This window comes from Frieseomelitta varia, unplaced genomic scaffold, assembly GCF_011392965.1.
Source record: "Frieseomelitta varia isolate USP_RPSP 00005682 unplaced genomic scaffold, Fvar_1.2 scaffold_395, whole genome shotgun sequence".
NCBI lineage: Eukaryota > Metazoa > Arthropoda > Insecta > Hymenoptera > Apidae > Frieseomelitta > Frieseomelitta varia.
Window position 1 is genome coordinate 418,470 of NW_025110140.1, and position 20,022 is coordinate 438,491.

Consider the following 20,022-nt stretch of genomic DNA (forward strand, 5'->3'; position numbering starts at 1 on the left):
AAGCATCCTCACGTTGATACAACAGGAAATTTGTTGCTTAATTACCGATGTTACGAAACTTTTCACATCTCTCTCCGAATACTATAAAAAAAGAGAGAATTATTGACAATCTCAAAGTACACACTCTGATTAAATTAATTTCTGAGATCGAGTGGTCTGTACTCGAGCACTTTCAGTGTTGAAAATGAAATATCTTCAAAATTCTTACAAGAGTAAAATACGAATTAAAATTTACGCTTTCACGGAACAAAGTAACGTAATATATCATGAACAAATTAATTTAATTATCTGAAATATTGCGAGTCACTTGTATCGTATGTACATGTATGACGAGTCATCGTTTTATTTGATTTGACGAAAGGTCTAAAAATAAGAAGTTCAAAGTTGAGTTAGACATTCGCATTTATAAAGAATCATTACGTATAATATATTACAGAGTTAAACGTTAAATATATTACAGCGAGCTAAGAATCTCTCAACACCTTCTCACCACTCCGAGCATGCGTTCTTACATATTTCTTCTTTTCTTTTTTCTGCAACGTGTCAAGTAGAAAAATATCAATCTCATCGTTGCTGTTGCTCTAAAGTATCGAATCAGAACGAGAAATATACTAATGTTCGCGGAAAAAAATACTAATGTTGTAATCGACTAAAATACGTCACTATCGTCATGTAATACATTCACAAAGTGTTCTCTATTGTGTACTTTCTTCTTTGGGCGTACATACCGCGAAGTGCAAAAGAAAGAATAAGGAAACTCATTGAAAACTGTTTGAACGTGCGGAAATACGTAAAGTATCCAAGTATTAAAGTAATTGCTATAATAATCAATGACTGAAAAAAGAATCTCTTTACTTAGGTTCAATTTTTACTTAGCTCCAACTAGCTTAGCTAGAACTAGCAGTGTATATGAAAAATTTACAATTTACAGTAAGAAGTCCTATTCTTCGGATTTCAAATTTGAGAAATTTGAATTTTTCAAGAAATTTAGATTTTTTTTTCTTTGAAAATTCTTTGAAACTTCAATTTCTCCGATACGAATTTCCACTACACTCGCGAGAATTTAAACTTACATAAACATTGATCAAAAATAATTTTTAACAAATTCTGTCATTTCTAAAGTTACGCTCTTCTTATTTTTTCTTCGCTCTTCGCGTATAATCGTCGACATTCACATCGCGAAAGAACTTTCGACTCTGTTCGCCGTAATAATCGATTACGTTACAGACATAAATACGTCCCTGCGCTAAGAGCGAATTAAGAGCCTATCTATTATATCACATGTGAGAAAGCTGCAGTAATATAGCTTAACGATTACGTGCAAGAGAGAGAGAAAAAGTTAATAATTCCACGTTCGTTAAACGCGAAGCCAACGTGCTTAATTGCACGTGCGTCCACGACGCGAACAGATGTCGCGTTTTTCTTTTCTCTCTCACACATCCGGGCACATGCACTCTCTATCTTTCACTCTTCCTCTACAGCTATACTTTTACATGCTAACCGTCACGGCGCAATACGAAATTCGTCACCGTCCAATACTAAACGATCGGGTTACTCTCCGCTGAATATCGGCCTCTTCGGCGGAATTTCATCGGATCTGCAAATCATCTCGATTCTCGTTTCGTTCCATTGCAATCTAATGGTCCCTGTGTATTGCTCATTTGTCCAACGAAATATTTTCATCAACTCGTTAAAGGCCAACGAGATATTTTCGTCAATTTATTAAATACGCCAAAGTACTTGAACAACATGTCATTCGCAGCTTAGCATCTTTGACATTACAGTTGAAGGAAAGAGAATTCCAAGAATTTTCTAATTTTGACAACTTTCGAGAGATTAGAATTCTAAAAAAATTAATTAAAGTTATTCCTCGGTCCTTAACGAGGTTGATCAAACGTAATTTTAAAAGCTTGAGTCAAATCAATCGAAATCAAATCAACGCAATACTTTATTTGCAATTCCCTTTTGATCGAACACTGTTACGTTCAACATTCTATAAAGTTCTTCTCTCACTTTTCCTGGTACAATTTATTTTTGTTTAAGAGAAGCTAGGACAGTGTGTATTTGTCTGAATGTGTTCGAAGAATCGTTCGAAGGACCCAATGCAATATTGCACTTATTTCGATCCGATCGGTATTTGGAAAAAATATTTGAACCGCCTTGCAACCCGTCGCGGAATATTTGTCGCGTCGATTTTGCAAGGAGGTATCACGACGCACGGTTTCGAAACCGTGTTGGCGCGATCGCTCGCTTCGTTATATTTAAAATGGCGATCATGCAACGCTTACGACGATCTAAAGAAGCGAATAGAAAAATACCGAATATATCTATAATGTGACTGTCTGTTTCGCGAGCTAAGAATACGAGAATATGCGAAGAACACAACTGGTGCCCTTCTTATCGTGTGCCACGAGCTCTACTTCCTGCTGTGAGTGGATCGAAGAAAGTCAATATTTTAACGTAATTATACATCTAATATACGTTGCATACATTACTATATTTAACAAGCCCAAGAAGTTGTACAAACTGAAATAAAATAACCTCCTTTAATTGAATTCTCATTCTACGAGCATTCTCAATATCTAATCGTTATATATTATTGCAATGAAACATCTGCCAATAATTTCTACCGAAATGTTGCAGTTGGATGACACAACATTCAAACATTAAGATCATCGAGAAAAAAGTAATTCGAATTCAAGAGATTTTTGCAGTAATGTGATTTTTGAATAAAAAATATATAATATTTCTATAGAGAATAAAAGTATAGAAAATATACTTTTATTGTCATGTTAAAGGACTGAAAGAAAATTTTGTATTATTTAAGATACATAGAAGAAGTATTTGCAACGACCAACGATAGTTTTGGCTTGCTGTAATAATAGTTACAATTAATTGTAATACTCCTTAAGTCTAATTTGAAATACTCTCGTATATTCTAACGTTAAACATCTAATACATCTAAATACTTAACGTGAAATTATCTGCAGAGAATTTCTTTATCCGCTGTTCCTCTAGAATTTCTGTTTATCAGTATAAACACAAATTTAGACTAGAAAGAATATACTTTTTTTTTAAATAAAAAAAATATTATAATCTTATTATAGAAGAGCTAATACTAAGATTAGAAAGGAATCGATTAAGACAAAAATATTCATAATTATCAATATAGCTATTACTTAGTAATTATTAATATCAATTGTACAAGGTGGATTATGTAAATGGGATCACCCAAAAGACTACATTGTTTTCAGAGACATGGATAAATTTTGTGGCTAAAAGTTAATCAGTACCATGAAATTTATAACAGAAGTGGAGGAATTTTGAAGATTTCAAGGTCACTTAAATTTCTTTTTAAATGGAATAATACATCCACATGTAGCCACTTGCTATAAGAAAGTATTAATCTATGCATTCTAGGAAATACTTAATTCCTTATATCTTATCTCATTTTCAACATACATAAGTTAATTTTTTTTTTTTATTAAAAGAGACTAGTGGATGAAAAAATATATCTAAAAAAGAAAGAAAAAATCTCCAAAACCTCTCTCCATCTATAAAAAAGAGTCATTACTGCCATATCAAGGCTGGCTTGGCATTGAATAACTTTTCTCAACCAAATTTCATCCATGTCTTCAGAAAGAAGGTGTTAATTATTTAAATGGTCCACCCTGTATATTCAAAACTTCTGCTCAATTAATCCTGCGTAGAAAAGTTGTTACTAAAGCGATTTATATATATTATTCGATCCACTCGCGGTAATCCCTTCCAGCTTCTTGAAAAACTAGTCGAGGCAACCTCCTAGAATCGATACTCAAAGCGTACCTGGACCAATCAATCCGCCTCGCGAAACTTGGCACGTTCTATATTCTATCATCCCGTTCTATGGGCTTTCGTTAAAGATAGTCGTACTCATCCCTGTCCTCGGTTTCGGCGTAAAATTTCGCCACCTGGTTTTTAGCAGCTTGCGTGATGCTAGCTCTGCAAGGGCTGGGGTCCCAATTGATGCCGGGACATCCCATGGATTCGAAACACGTAATTAGACGATTGACTTTCGACGGGCAACAGTGGACAACCGCCCAGACGCAGGGCGGCGGACTCTTCACAGGTGGTTGTCGAGTGGGTGGCACTGGAAAGTTTGACACTTTTATCCCTTCTTCGTACGGGTTCAGTCGCTGTGAACAGGCAGAGACTTGAAATAAATTTCTATACTCGACGAAGTAATTATTTTCAGACTAGGATTTTTGTGCACTGTACCTCGTGCGTGTAATTATTACGTATATTCAATCTTAATAATCAAACTTCAAGAAAGAAAAAAAAAAGAAATTGAAGATAAACTTCAAGACACAGTACTATATATATGTATATACTACAGTATTATATATTTATACGATTCTATCTATTTATTTGTATTCGTAAGAATGGAAATTTGAATGAAATAATGTAGTTGTAACATAGGCTACATGATGCACAATTATATGAATTTTTCATTGAAATTATTAATATATAATTATATTAATTTTTATAATAATATAATATATATAGTATAATAAATATTAATAATATTAGTATAATTTAGCATATACTAATATAATATTATAGTATAATAAATTATATCAATTTTTATTTCTCCAGTCGTGTACACAAAAATCCGTAGTCCAGTTGTCAGTTATGAGGATTCACAATGATCGTAACAAAGAAAATTTTTTATTCTGTATAATGATTATTGGTAACAAAAAAAAAAAAAAAAAATATTGTTACCAATCTTACATTCTAACCTTTTTAATTTATACTGTAACGATATATTTCCAGAAGAAAGTTTCGCATTATCGTGTCGTATTCCGATGAAATTAAATTTTTAAGTAGAGCAGCACTGTGGATTACCAAAGTGATGTCTTCACCATGATTGTTCATTGATCATTTGATACGTGATTATCCACCACTGAAGAATTTATATTTACGTGTTTTTAAATTAGAAAAATGCGACCACGATGGACAATTAAAAATTTCGCTGATGGTCCTAAAGTTACATTCCACAATTTATAATTATTTTCAATCGAAAAATAAACAATTTATGTACCTTTATTTACTCCAGTTAGAATAATTCGAAATGCGAATATTATACTATAAATTACTTACTTACGGGGATATCATATAGAACGCGTAATTATTCCGCGTTTAACGATCTCGAGCTCTAGTTACCAATCGATATCAACGATAATGACGCTCGTTTCGGAAACCTACGTGTGCAGATACATTAAATAGAACAGAAATATAACCGTTTCGGTTTCATTTGCTGGAATACGATATCCCAATAATATTGCGGAAAGTTCCAATAAAGCTCTAGTTACATTGAACTTTTATGGGAATAATTATATTTATTAGTCATTTTAGTGTACTCCTTGCTAGTTGTTATACAAACTGATCAATTCCATTTTCTATGTTCTCAATTTAATCACGTAATCAATATTAAATAATTAATGGTTAATAAAAAAACACTAAAACTATAATTAATAAGGAACGAAGGTGTTATTCTTATGAATGATTTTATTTTGCTAAATAGAGATAGCGTGGAGGGTAAATTTTTAAAAATAACGTTCGTAATTGCCGGTTTCTTTTATGTGTATATTTCTAGAGTTGATTGATGTGATTTTGTATGTGCCTCGTGTATCACTACTATTATTCTACATTTTTTAGTAAATATCGTTTACTCGTAGTATGAAACTCACATACGAGAAGATTCTATTCTACAAGTTTCACTCGTCTTCTCGTCTTGCCTAGTCAATAATCAATGAAACTTATAAAATAATAAATAATAATATTGTATTAACAATAATATTGTAATAATAATATTGTATTAACAATAATATTGTAGTAATAATATTGTATTAACAAATAATAAGTTTCATTGATTAATAAATAAATAATATAAAATAATAAATAATAATATTGTATTAACAAATAATATTATTTATTTATTATACAATATAATATTATTCACTATTTATTTATCATATAACATAATATTATTCATTATCCCACAACTCTACAACTCTTACTCGTCTGTTTCCTCAGTTGAGAAATTACGAATCCTCGACCGCGTCCTGACATATATATATATATATATATACATATATATATATATACACACGCGATACGGATAATGCGAAACAATTCTCGAAAGTTGCGGATCGAATCGAAAGCGCGGAACAATCGCGCGCCAGAAAGTGGAACACGCTGGAAGAAGGCTCACCGGGATATTGATATTTATCCTCGATAACGGGTTTGGCGTTGCCGGTCGGACTATTATGCTCGCGCTCACGGGCAACGCATTCAGCCTGGCCTCTTCCTGCCGTCTCCGATGCTCTTTCATGACCCTGTCGTGCTCCTCCTTCTCCCTCGCCTCTCTCGCTCTGCGTGCAAAGGATAAGGGGACACGTTATACTATCAGTACGTACCGCCGAAAGAGGAAGCTCATTGTGCACGCCGCGACCAGTAGCAACCCTGTTTGTTTCATTAACGTTCCTCGGCACCGCGCCGCGTTAACTCATCCTGCCGCCAGCTAGCTAGCTAGCTAGGCGAACCAGGTTTCCCGTCGACGAAATTGTCAGACAGCCTCTTCTCGCTGTGTGTTTATCTTGCCTGGTAGCCGCGATGACACGCGCATAGATCTTGCGAAAATTGTCTCCCATCTTTTCATGCTGGAAGATGTCTCTCAAAGGAGAAGGTGCTAGGTCGCGGAGGACGAACAGCATTACCTCTGGCAAAGAAGTCTCTCCCCATCGAAAGTGTCCCGGAAGTAGACTCGGAGACCGAGTTGAAATATTTTGTGTTCGTGCCAATTGAGCCGGATATTGCGTACAAATGCAAGAATGGCATTTTATGCCTCGGAGGTCTCGACGCTTTCGCCCACAGAAGTGTGCGACGTCGTTGTAGGTACATGTTTCTTTGGATTTCCAATAAGGCAGGCGCGAAAAGTCTCAGAGTCTGTTTTACCATTGAAAATAGCAAATGAGCGAAATTGCAATAAGACACGATGTTTTAGAGCCAAGTCGAGGTATGAAAGGCGACTTGTAACTCGTTGTACGAACTGTAAATTTAAATTTCTTGGGCACGTTCGATATTTTTACTCGACAGATCCTTTATCTCTGTGTACACGTTGCGTGCGACAACGTAGTAGAGATGGAACACACACGTGCACGTTGTTCCCCTGTGCGTAGCTCGTTAATGATCGAACGATTCAAAAATAGATGATTGATATTCTGTCCAGTCTGTATTCAGAGCGAACCTGGTCTCTGTATGCTAGGTTTCACGCACGCGAGATTGTTTGCTGAAGTTTCGAGCAAATAGCAAACACCATTGCGTGTCACGTTTAGCCTGTTATCGTGATGGAATGATCGATGAAGTGGAAATAATTTTGCATTCTATTTTCTATCGCGATGTACAAGAAGAATATCGTTTCATCGAGAGAAGAATAGTAAAGAATGATTGTTGCGTTGAAAGTAGACTTGGTAGGCATCGTTAAGCTCTGCAGCGAAAACGATAGAAGAACAATTTCAGGAGAAGGAATGATATATTGCCGCGAGAACATTCTGAAACTCAAGGTTTAAGGTTGTAGGGTGGCCGTGGTATCATAAATATTAGCAAGAGGGCCGACGTGTGTGGGTTCTGTCTGCAGTATTTATCGTCGAGGAGAATCTATGGAGTCACGAAATATTCTCCATATAGCTCACTAACTCAGAGTGTGACGTTTATCGAGACCACGAATTAGAATCCTCTTTTCCACGCTATATGCGAATTTTACAACAGCTTGAAGCATCAAATGACATATTGGAATTTTTAGAAAATCGTTTCAGAAGAGACTTTAAACCCTTAATTTCACGTGATATAAATTATATATATATATATCTGTAATAAAATTTTCAAAGGGAATTAAAAATTCTTACGTAAAATATTTCCAATACTATCTAATGTGCTAAATTCATTATCGAAACAATAATTATACTTTGTAAAATACTGCCAGTCTTAATAAATAAGCCAGCTGAATTAATGCAATTTGTCAGCACGCTGTATTATAATTTAATATCTAGTCGCGAAATTTCTATCTTTTCCCTTCGCTCATTTCATTACTTGGTATCCTCTTACCTTTGCCTTTCAGCCTCGTCGCGCCTTTTCTCTTGCTCCTGTCTTTGTCTCTCCGCGGCTCGCCTGGACTCGTTCGAAACTAAATTGGCTGGAATAAGACTCGTGTCTTGTCTCCTTCTGTAGTCGTCGAATCGTCTACGATTCTCATAGCTTGGTCTCGTATTTTCCAACGGCCTCCTCCCAGCCAGGTTCCTCCTGGCCTCCTCTTCCTGCAGCTCTTTTGCTCTTCTCTCCGCTTCCAACCTCGCCGCCTCCTGCCTCTTTCGTTCCTCCTCGTATCTCCTCGATTGCATCCTTCGAGCCTCTTCCTCTCGCCTCAGAGCGTATCTCCTTAGCTGCTCTTGCTGCTCTTGTTGTCTCAGTCGCTCGCGGATCCTCTCCTCTTCCTTCTCCTTCTCGATTCTTCGGGCTGCCTCTCTTCTCGCGTCGTCCACGTAATACCGTGGATCGATATTCGTCGGGGCTGACGGCCCGTGATTTCTTCTTCCGCTTCCCGGGCCCGTATATCGCGACTGATTACGTTGCCTCGCCTCGTCTAATCTCCTCCTGTACTCCAGCCAGTTCTCGTCGTACGATTCGTTCAATTTCGGAACGCGCACCGGTTGATTCCTTCGGACGTAGTCCTGCAACTTGCGTTCCGCTTCCAGTCTTTGTCGTTGCTCCTCCGCTCTACGTCGTTCCTCCTCCTGCCTCCTCTCGTTCGCCTCTTCCCTTTCACGGTCTATCGAACTGTTTACCTTGATCGGTCGGTTACGTTGAATGTACTCGTTCAACTTTCGCTGACGTTCTCTCTCCTGTTCTTCCCTCATTCGTCGCTCCGTTTCTGGATCGTACGATTTATTACTGTTCGGACTACTTCGCGAGGGTTGTAACAAGTTGGAGGGCTCGTTTCTACTCTGCTGGTGTCTTCTTCTCGCCTCTTCCTCTTCCTGTTTGCGCTTCAGCATCCACTCTCTTCTTCTCTCTTCCAGACTTCTTCTGTCCTGCTCCTGCTGCCTTCGCCTCAGCTCTTCGTCCCATTTACGACGCGCCTCTTCCTCACGGAACCTTCGTCGTGCATCCCACTCCCTCAGTCGGTCCTCCTCCTCGGGTCTTCTCGTCATTATCGCCTGTTGCCACTGTTTTCTTTCCTCCTCGGACGCAGGCCTCTGTATCACGGTCTCGCGTCTTCTGAGGGCCTCCAATTCTTGCGTCCGACGTTGCTCCTCCAATCGATTTCTTCTCGATACTTCCTCCTGTAAACGGCGTCTATGCTCCTCGTCCAGCTGCCACCTGTTCGACTGCTGCAACTGCCGCCTCCTTTCTTCCTCCACTCTCTCCCTCTCACTCAATCTTCTGTCGTATTCCTCACGAATTCTCTCGATGTCGTTGTTCGTTCGATTCTCGATTTGATTCCGTCTCAACGCCTCCTCGGCTCTCCTACGTTGCTCCTCGCTTCTTCTTAATTCCTCCTGACGGATCATGTTCCGTCTCTCGTAGGCCAGTCTTCGCCGCTGATTCTCCGTCTGCAACTCGTCGCTAGATACCACGCCTTCGTCCTCGCCGAAACCCCAAGTATCGCGTTCGCGACGTTCCCCGTTCCCCTTGAGCTGCTGCTCGACGTCAGGCTCCTCGAGCCATAATATCTTGCGACGTTGATTACCCGCCGGCGTCTCATCATCGGACCTAGCCGCGTAATCGTCTCGCTTCCCTTCGTTAAAACGCAAAGCCTCGTCAGCAGCCAGCTTCGTCTTTTCTTCTACCTGCCGATTACTTTGCCGCTCGGCAGACGACACCGACGACTCGTTGCTCGCTCTAGACTTGCCCAAGTCACCGCGAACCGGCAATTTCTCGGCCCTGTGTTCGCCGTCGTGGAACACCGAATGAAGAGTCGCGTCCATGTCGCCCCTGTTCAGCCTGCTCCGTTTCGTCGTGCTCTCCAATTTCTTCAGCTTCAGCAGCTCGTCCATCTCCTCGTAGCCCTCCTCGCCGGACAGCTCGTAGTCCAGGTTCAACGATATCGGAGTCACGTCGATCCACGAGGGATCCACCCCCTCCCTCTTTGGATTCTTGTCTCCAGTGACAGTGGAGTCTATCGATCGTCTCTCTCGGTCGTGATCCGACACCGCGGCTTCCAATCCCTCGCAGCCGACCTGCAACTCCGGCACACCGCCGATCCCGAACGATCCGTCGGTGTTCGCCGGAGGGACCTCCGTGCTCAGATCGTCGAACGAGTTCGACTGTTTGCGAAGCGTGTTCAGCAGGCCGTTGGCTTTGCCGTAGTCGGGCGTTTTCGACTTCCAGCTCGCGTAATTGGTCTTCTTCGGCGCTTTGCTCTTGCTCTTACTCGTCCACTCGGGGGGGAATCTCGTGATTATGCTCGGCGACGACGGCCTCAGCAGTGAGTTCACCCGGAACACGTCCAATTTGTATATCTCCACGGAGCCTGGACCTTGATCTTGGAACGTGTCGTCGGCCACGAACGGGTCCTCGAACTCGACCGGCGGCGACAGCGCACTTTTCGCGCCCCTGTTATCGTCCGTCAACTCGCCACCGGGCCGCTTATCTTCCGCCAGAGATGAAATATCGTCGGCGACGCTGTCCCGTGACCGGCGAGCGAGCAGCGAGTGCCTGCTCTCGTGGGATCGTCCCTGGGAGCCTGGAATGTTGACGCATCGGTGAACGAGGGTTATTGTGAAACGAGGTTACGCCGTCTAGCGTGGCGATAAGGGGCTGCGGGGAGAGGGAAGAGGAGGATCTGCTCTTGTTAGACGACGATTTTTCACGTAACGCCGCTGTTACTTTACGTTGCTTGCGTTCGGCGAACTTTATGAATTTCATTTCGTAAAAATGGGAGAGACTCCGAGAAGAGAGACGAAAGTAAAACGGTGGAAACACCATCGACGACTGAAGCAGAATTTAGAGTTTCTGTTTGGAGAAATTAATGTGGAAAGTTTTGCGATGTTGAACAAACACCGCGAGCTTTCATTTATGTATGTATTTTATGAACAATCATTCGAATCTCTGAAAATAATGGCCGTTTTACGTCCATAAAATTTCTAAAGAGAAATTACGAATTGGTTTTTGACTGCTTTGGCAGTTTCTTTTTTTTTCTTTTTTTTTTTTTTTTTTAGCAGTAATTTTGAATTTTATACGGAGGAAGAAATAAAAGCGTAAATGTGAAAGAGTGGATATCAAAGACAGTTTGCCTCGTCTTCGGTCAAATTAGCACCTTGGCTAATTAATCCGAGTGGAAACAGAGAAATCACGAGTTTACAAATCACGTTACAAAACAGACGTGAGAAACGTCGACGATTTTTGGAACGACACGCCTGGAGAAAAGAATTGGACAAGGGATTAACGCAATGGGAAAAAGTTAGTATAGAAGATAAACAGTTGAATGTAAAGATTTTGTTATTAGCAATAAACTAAATTTCTATCGAATCATTCATGTTAAGACAAGGGACGAAGGTTGATACTTGAATATATATCTTTGATCAAGAAGCAACAAACGCACATTAGTAAAACGTTTCAAATTACATGCAATTGAAGGGTCTAATTAACGAGTATGAGAACAAGAAAGAATCTTGAAATTTTATTCAATTTAAAACTGAGAAACTAAGAAACGGATGAGTGTTAAAACTTTCATTATATTTCCGAGAAAGGCAGATGAAACGTTGCTTCTAATTACTCACAGTTGAGAGATTTAATTAACGAAGATCAAAATGGATAGGAATATAATTGTTGAAAAATTGAGAGACGGATAAATTTTGAAACTTGAAGATAATAATGAAACCTTACACCTTCATGTTAGTAGTCTTTCAAAAACTACCAGTCGAAGGATTATAATTAATAAAAATGAGAATAGGAATCAAGCAAATGTTTCCCCGTAAAGAATTACTCTGATTTGGTATTAAGATAGTAAGATTGATCAAGGATTGAAACAACTTCAACAATTTTGCATTATTACTTGCGAGAAATTTTGATCTTTGATCTCGCGTACACTAAACAGGTACTCGACACGCGCAACCAGTGGTTGAAAGGTTAAAGGATCAAATGGAAAATCTAAATAGCAAAGCGTTTCGCGATTTTATCGCCATTCTATTCAGAACGTGGCGTTCAAGTTCGCGACTGATATCTTGACAAAGAGTTGGCCAAATAACGTTTCAGGTGAAATGGCCTCGAATTGAAAGCAACACTCTCACACGCGTTGTTAGTTGCTTTCGAATAGCCGTGAATGTTCGTTTAAACCGTTCCCATTAGAATTCATCTCGTTGTTGGTGAACGTGTTTACGAAATAAACGAAGCTTACGCTAACGTTTCGAAATTTCAACAAGGTAAAAGTATGGTTGACGTATGAAAACTTGCTCATATATAAGTTTAACAGAGATTTTTTCTCGAAGATTTATCTTCAAAAATAATTCTCGATTATTGTGCGAAAAAAAAAAAATCACACAGTTCATAAAAAGAACAAAAGAAACATTCTGAAATAAATTTCGATTGAGCATTCGAGATTGAAGAATAGTTTGTAGCAATTTCAACTTTAATTCTTCAAATAGACGTTGCACGTTCCAAGCCACGTTTAACAAAATAAATAAAATACACAGGCCTGGCACTTCCATCAATAATCGTAAGCGTCGAGTTAAACATAGATCTCGAAGCTAATTCTGCGTTCTATCGTGGACTAAAAGTAACAATCAAACTTGACGTTGCATTTATCCAGTGGTTTAACAAACAAATGGTCGTAAATCGTTTATATCGTTCAGCGGTTTAAAAGTAAGTTTTCCTCTACATTTGAAAGTTGCAACAAGCTTCTTCGAGTTTCAAAAAAACTGAAACTCCTGATTGTGAGCTGAAACTCGTGTATTTTTCATCATCTCGTTTGTTAATTGTTGATTGGATTAAGAGGTCAGGACAGTTTGAAATTTTCAAAAAATCGATCGTTTTGTTTTGTGTTAAATAGTAGTTTGACGTCTTAGAAATAAGATACAAAAGGTCTTTTAAAACAGTTTAATTGGGGTGTAATAATAAATCCGCGGATACAGAATAATTGAATTTGTATCACTGTTTACAACTTTAAGCAGTATTATAAAGTGTAAATCGTGCGAGTCAAATATTACATTTGGTGAATCGAATATTAGGGGACTTGGATTCAATTTAGTTGTGAATTGTAAGAACTGTGAGCCGCGATATATAAGTAACAAAAGTAAGTAAAGGATACATATGAAAAAATAACGTTCTGAAACTTTAAATGCGTTTCTTTCGAAAACTAGGTTTTTAGAAACGGTGTGCAAGATATCTCGGAATCTAACCAACCGATTATTATGAAACTTGGTACGTATCTTTAGTGTAACATTTACTAGGGATTGACGATCGAACATTTTTTAATTTCTAACAATCTCGAAAAATATAAACAAAAAACCTAGAAATTTTTGGCATAAATTCAATACATCAAAAACAAATAGCTGCTATTTTTATAATTTTCACAAAAATGAAAATGTTGGATCGTTAATCTCTAGAGAATATTGCTTTTGAACTTTTGAACTTTTTCTGCCTTTTTGTTGCAACTAATCCTATTTGGTTGGAATCATGCACACCGATAAGCAATGCAAAAGAAAAGTTTTATAAAAGGATGAAAAGTTAAAAAATTAAATAAGAGCCCTCTTTTTCTTTCTTTTTTAATGTTGCTTCTTATAGTTCATAATAAACCACAAAAGCTCATGTCAATCAAATATGTACTTTTCTTTTTTACTAACTCTCCAAAGTATTTGTAATTTTTAGGCTCGTCGAACTGTCCTGCCCCCTTAAAACTTCGATGAAATTTCACTAAAAACGGAAGACAGAAAGCGAAACTGTAAGAATGGCCCTCAACGCAGCTCGCAATGATCGAAAATGTTGTTGTAACGCAACGTTTCCGAAATGTCTCTGAAGCGTGCAAAGAGAGAGAGAGAGAGGAACAGAAACATAGGAAACAGAAATGCCGCGGCGAATGGAATCACAGATCCGGAATCACGGTTCTCGCTAACTTACGTAGCGTTCGTCTGAGTCATTCCGCGAACAGAACTTCGTTATCCGGTGGCTGGTATCCGATTCTCAGGGGCCGTTATGTCAGAAACGAGCGTGTTAACCAGAACGCGTATATTCCCCCGGCGTCAAGGTCGCCGCTCTGTTTCTGCCACGCCGGGAGAGAGTACTAGTGGATATAACAGAGAAAGAAAGAGAGACAGAGGGAGAGAGAGAGAGAGAGAGGGAGGGACAAAGAGTGGCAGAATTAAATTACTGATGTAACGAATGCCAGACGATAGAACAACGTACGGCACACGGTGATCGAGAGAACGACCTTCGCGGGCCGATCGAAAGGTCGAGCGCGGTGATTCTCACCAAAATTCGGATCCTCCCACGCCGAAGGTTGGCCCTCGGCTCTTCGATGAACTTCATGCCGCTGGTGCTGCGGGGCCAAAGGAGAGTATTGATCGGCGGTGAAGTTAATGCGGAGTGTCCCCACCAGGTTCGCGTACACCGCCAGCCAGACCGTGGCCAGGACCACCGTCGCTCCTGGCTGCATCCTCCTGCAATCAAACGGACATGTTCTTCGTTACGACGGTTCGTTCTTCTTCGGTTCTAACTAATGGCGGCAGAACGGCCTGCCTCCGTTTCCATCTTTCGCGGTCTCGCTTTCTCCGTTCTCTCGTTTCGCGCGTTTCCTCCCGTTTCGTTCGACGAGAGTCTCCATAGTTCTCCACCGTTCCCGAAGACGCGATCAGTCGAGGATCATTTTGAAACTGAAGCGGTTGAAAAAAATTCTCGTTCCGGGGTCGGTACCATGTTGTAATATCATTTGCTATTCGCGAGTGGTCAATTGGTTTTTTTCAGTGGTATTATCGTTCGAGTGAATGATTACGAAATTGTAATATAATCGTATTGTTAGTAATTTTACGGGGGTACGGGAATTCAGTATATTCGTGCAACTACTGTAATTTTTCTTGTTATAATATAATATGTAATACATGCTTTAATATAATGTATTATATTGAATTTAATTGTTTGTTCATAAACTTAGTTGTTATATAATTAGTTTTTATTATTATATTATATTAATATTATGATGTATTTATAATAATCTTATTGTTAGTAATTTTATGGGGGTACCTTTACGGGAATTCAGTATATTCGTGCAACTACTATAATTTTTCTTGTTATAATATAATATGTAATACATGCTTTAATATAATATGTTGTATTGAATTTGAATTTAATTGTTTGTTCATAAACTTAGGTCTTATATAATTAATTTTTATTATTATATTATATTAATATTATAATATTTTTATAATAATCTTATTGTTAGTAATTTTTTAGGGGTATCTTTACGGGAATTCAGTATATTCATGCAACTACTATAATTTTTGTTGTTATAATATAAAATGTAATACATGCTTTAATATATATTATATTGAATTTAATTGTTTGTTCATAAACTTAGTTGTCATATAATTAGTTTTTATTATTATATTAAATTAATATTATAATGTTTTTATAATAATCTTATTGTTAGTAATTTTATGGGGGTACCTTTACGGGAATTCAGTATATTCGTGCAACTACTATAATTTTTCTTGTTATAATATAATTTAATGTAACGTATTATATTGAATTTGAATTTAATTGTTTGTTCATAAACTTAGTTATTATATAATTAATTTTTATATTATATTATATTAATATTATAATATTTTTATAATAATAATTCTTATAATTTTTATCATATTACATTATAAATATAATATTTTATTTAATTATATTATATTTTAATTATTATAATTTTTATAACAATAAAACCTAATTATTAAAAGCTAATTATATTATAATTTTTATAATAATAAAATAATTTATAAAAGCTGATTATATAGTAACTAAATTTATGAATAAACAACTAAATTCAAATTGAAATGTAAAAGTAAAATTGAACGAAATTAACAACTGAGCTAAAGAGAGTCCAAACCTAAATAAGAAACCAAAAATATATATGTATATATATATATCATGCGATATATCTAAATAAATTCTCATCCCAATAAATTCCGACCTAATACGATCGATAAATTCCTTATTTTTATTTGTCCGTCTTTTCCCAGCTCCACGCGGAAGTTCGATTCGCACAATCGTCGTTGGAAAAGCGCGGTGAACCGAGCTGGAAACGAGGACACCCTCTCCTCTCGTATTTTTGCTACGTTTGGAGGAACGGTTTAAACGGTTTCTGTGTTCCGGGAAGCTGCGTTACGCGTCGTACTTCTACTTCCGCTCGGAGGATCCCGTGGCCGCGCGAACGAGACGCGTGTGAGCACTTTGCATCCGATGGAAATTCTTATTAGGCATTCGTGTCACGTCAGAGGAGCACATCTCGGCTATTCCTGAAGCATCTCGGACCCCGGCTACGGCTCCGGTTTAATGTCTGCGATATTATACGACAGTGTCACTGAATTTTGATCGAACGCGATATATATATTTTTTCCCGCGTGTCTCTCTCCTTCCTTATTTTTCCTTTTCGAGGTTAGGATAGGATGAAAGGATAGTAAGACGAAATGATAATTTCTTTTATTCTCATTTTTTTTTTTTTTTTTTTTTTTCTCGAAAGGTACGTGTTTGTATATTGATTTTTACGCACGGAGAGATTGATTAGCCCGCGTTGGAGAGTGGCGCGGTTTTATAAAGCACGCGGGGGATCGATTATCACATTCGCCAGACCTGTAAATCTGGCCGTTGTTCTTCGTCGCGCTCGGCTGTAGTGGCAATTAAAAGTTAATTGGCTATTCTGCGGTCGTCGTGATTAGTTATTAAACGGGTGTACAAGTTACCCGGGCGAAATTCATCATTGGGTATTCGCCCCACCGCGAGAGAGACTGGTTCTCTCCACCAGCCGTAAACGTTACGAGCTGAAATTTGAACTTGACATGTCGTTTTACGTTTCGAACGAGATACGAGACGAAGAGAAAAATTGTACGGACAAAAGTGTGAGGAAAAGATCAAATTATTTTGTGGATGAACGACGAAACGAAAGAAACAGCCAAGTACATACATGTCGCATCTAGTGGCAGTAATCAAAAGAATGAAAACGAAGGATATTCTGAAGGATTATTGGAATTTGAAAAAAGAAATATACGTGTAATAAACGTAGGAATTTAACGTAGGGACAATATGTTTCTGTTTGCTTCTTATGCCAGAAAGAGAAGCTCTGTTAAAGCGTTCAGTTTAATATTGAACGTCTATTTAAGTGATCAACTTTAAAATAGTGTAACGTATGTTTGATAGTATCTCGATGATTTATACGATTAAACTAGCTTCAACGAGTCTACGACTCAACTGTGACTTCTGAACTCAATTCAACTATGACTTCTCAATTTAATGCAATTGTTCGAATTGCTCGACCCTGGCTTTTCTTTTTTCTAGTATTCTCGCATCTCTCATCTTACTGGTACCGATGACGTTCGAGTTTTTTTTTTTTTTTCTCGCAATATCTAATCCTCTGGTCCTTTGCAGTGCAACTAATTTTACTATCGAATTAAAAATTCAAATTAAATAACTGAATTATAAATAGAAGAACCTTGTTACCCATCTCAGATGAAAGAATCCATCCGACAGACTGATGGAACCATTTAATCGCCCAAAATATCTGCAACCTCGAACTGAAATTTATTAAATCATATCTTGACTTTTCCATCTATCGCCTAATTTAAAAAAAAAAATCGACAACCCACAAAAATTTTCCTTACACCATTTACCGAACCGTCTCACTCTTTCTCCTGTGAAAAAAGTTCACCGCTCAGACTTAATCTCTACAATGCTAGAAATGAATGTCTAAAACACTTCGCTCAAACTGAAATCATACTTTTGTCTAATCAACGATTTTCTTCCGTCACCGTTTTCGTACGAAAAAAGTTCATCGCGCAAGCCGAACGAAACGTGCAAATATTTTCAATCCGACACTCTCAACTGAAATGCATCAAATCATGCTTTTACCTAATTTTAGAAAGTCACAGCTTAGCCACAAAAATCCTTCTCGCCAGCGTTAACCAAACGCGGAACGCTCGTCTCACCCTCACAGGCCACTTAATCCCCAAACGAACGTCACGAACTCCACGGGAGGGATGAAGCCACGGGACGAATCGCTGGCAGACACCATGACCTTTCGATTCGCGTTTCGATCGGTTTCGGTACCAAGTGTGTGTAACAAGATCACATCCGTCGGTGCGCACGAAAAGCCTAGCTATCGATTTCGCGACACTCGATTGCCTCTCGAAGAAACGGCGCCTCCTCTTCCCTCGGATAAGATCCTCTTCTCTTCTGTGTCGTCTCTGTGTTACCGAACGGTTGAGGGAGGGGAGAGGGGGTCTCTCTCTCTCTTTCTCTCTCTCGATTTCGCTCGAAATTCTCCGCTTTGTGAACTCGAGGGCTGAACCTCTCCTACTGGCCGGAGGAAGCAACAATCGGCCCTCGACGCGTTCGAGGTGAAGGCAGAGGCAGAGGGATCAAGTGATCTTGACACACTGTCGTTGCCAGCCAGTGGCTAAACTTAACGCTGGCCCGACTCCGGCTGGTTGGCTACCGTGTCGCCACGGCGCGTATCCTCTCCGCGGAATCGCGCCTATGCAAACACACGCTTTCCGGATACAGTGACGTCAGATTCGTTCGGAGTCAGTCTTCGGGAGGGTTCGACTGGCAATTTCGAGTAATTGTTGCAGACGTCTTTCGTCATGGGATTCTCCGTGGTCTTTCGTATGACGTCGCGAGACACGCGAGTCTTTTTGGACGATCAGAGATTAATTGACACGTTCGTGGACGGTAAAAATTTCATCGGGCTGAGCAAAGAAATAGAGGTGATTTATTTTTAAATTAATTGTCATATCTAAATTTTCGATTAGTCGCATTTTGTCCGAGTGCTCAGAATATCACGTTTTAATAGCTATAGCGTCCACGTCGATACAGATGAAATTCATGTCATATTGCGTCACCACGAAAATGAATGAATATAGCATTCACGTACGCGAACGTGTGTTAAGAGTCGTATGTGCTCGATCGTTCGAGTTACTTTATTGTTTTATAGCAGAACCGTTCAGATAAGCGAGAGCAATTCGGATAATAGAGCCCTCTCAGTATCCTACTTTTATTTGTTTCAACTGCGGATTTTTATGCTGCAAAAATGTTCACGCAATGCAAAAGATATTTTCGTGCAAAAATATATTTTCTATAGAATATATTATCTAGATGATATATTTTTTTATGTCAAATATTATAGAAATATTATATTATATTTTTTTGTTATATTATATTATATTTTAAATATATTTTTTATATCAAATGTTATAGAAATACTATATTATATTTTTTTATTATATTATATTATATTTTAAATATATTTTTTATATCAAATATTATAGAAATACTATATTATATTTTTTATTATATTATATTATATTTTAAATATATTTTTTATATCAAATATCATAGAAATATTATATTATATTTTTTTATTATATTATATTATTATATTATATTAAATATATTTTAAATATATTTTTTTGTATCAAATATTATAAAATATATTAAAGATTGTGTATCAAATATCGGAACAAGAGTGTCAATTGTAATTTGACATGAAAGAAACAATTTTCCTAGATTCCGTTTCCTTAACTACTTGCGCTGGCAACTGATTGCGGACCATAACGAGTGACCAAACCGTACACGATAATTCGTCGCTTTCTTTTTGAACTCATCGGTATGATATTGGATTGAAATTAATATTAAAGAAGTAATAAATTCATTATTTGTTTTGACTGACTTATACTTAAATATACTTAAAACTGAGGAAATGTTGCAGTTTTGGGACAAAATATTCTCAAC

The 20,022-nt window shown here is 38.0% G+C and overlaps 1 protein-coding gene across 4 annotated transcripts; it reads right to left on the bottom strand.

The window, feature by feature from the left end:
• Positions 1-384: 384 nt before the first annotated feature.
• On the bottom strand, positions 385-18,689 carry LOC122531353 (trichohyalin-like). Of its 4 annotated transcripts, XM_043659198.1 has the most exons (6): positions 18,533-18,644; positions 18,163-18,499; positions 14,506-14,693; positions 8,146-10,783; positions 6,254-6,413; positions 385-4,175 (listed from the first exon to the last, which is right to left on the bottom strand). In XM_043659198.1, exons 3-6 carry the CDS (start codon positions 14,687-14,689, stop codon positions 3,897-3,899), a joined length of 3,261 nt encoding a protein of 1,086 aa, XP_043515133.1. In that variant the 5' UTR covers positions 14,690-14,693; positions 18,163-18,499; positions 18,533-18,644; the 3' UTR covers positions 385-3,896. The 4 variants fall into 4 exon arrangements, with proteins under 4 accessions (XP_043515133.1, XP_043515130.1, XP_043515132.1 ...); XM_043659195.1 differs by having other exon boundaries at positions 18,340-18,689; XM_043659197.1 differs by having other exon boundaries at positions 18,163-18,689.
• Positions 18,690-20,022: the final 1,333 nt, after the last annotated feature.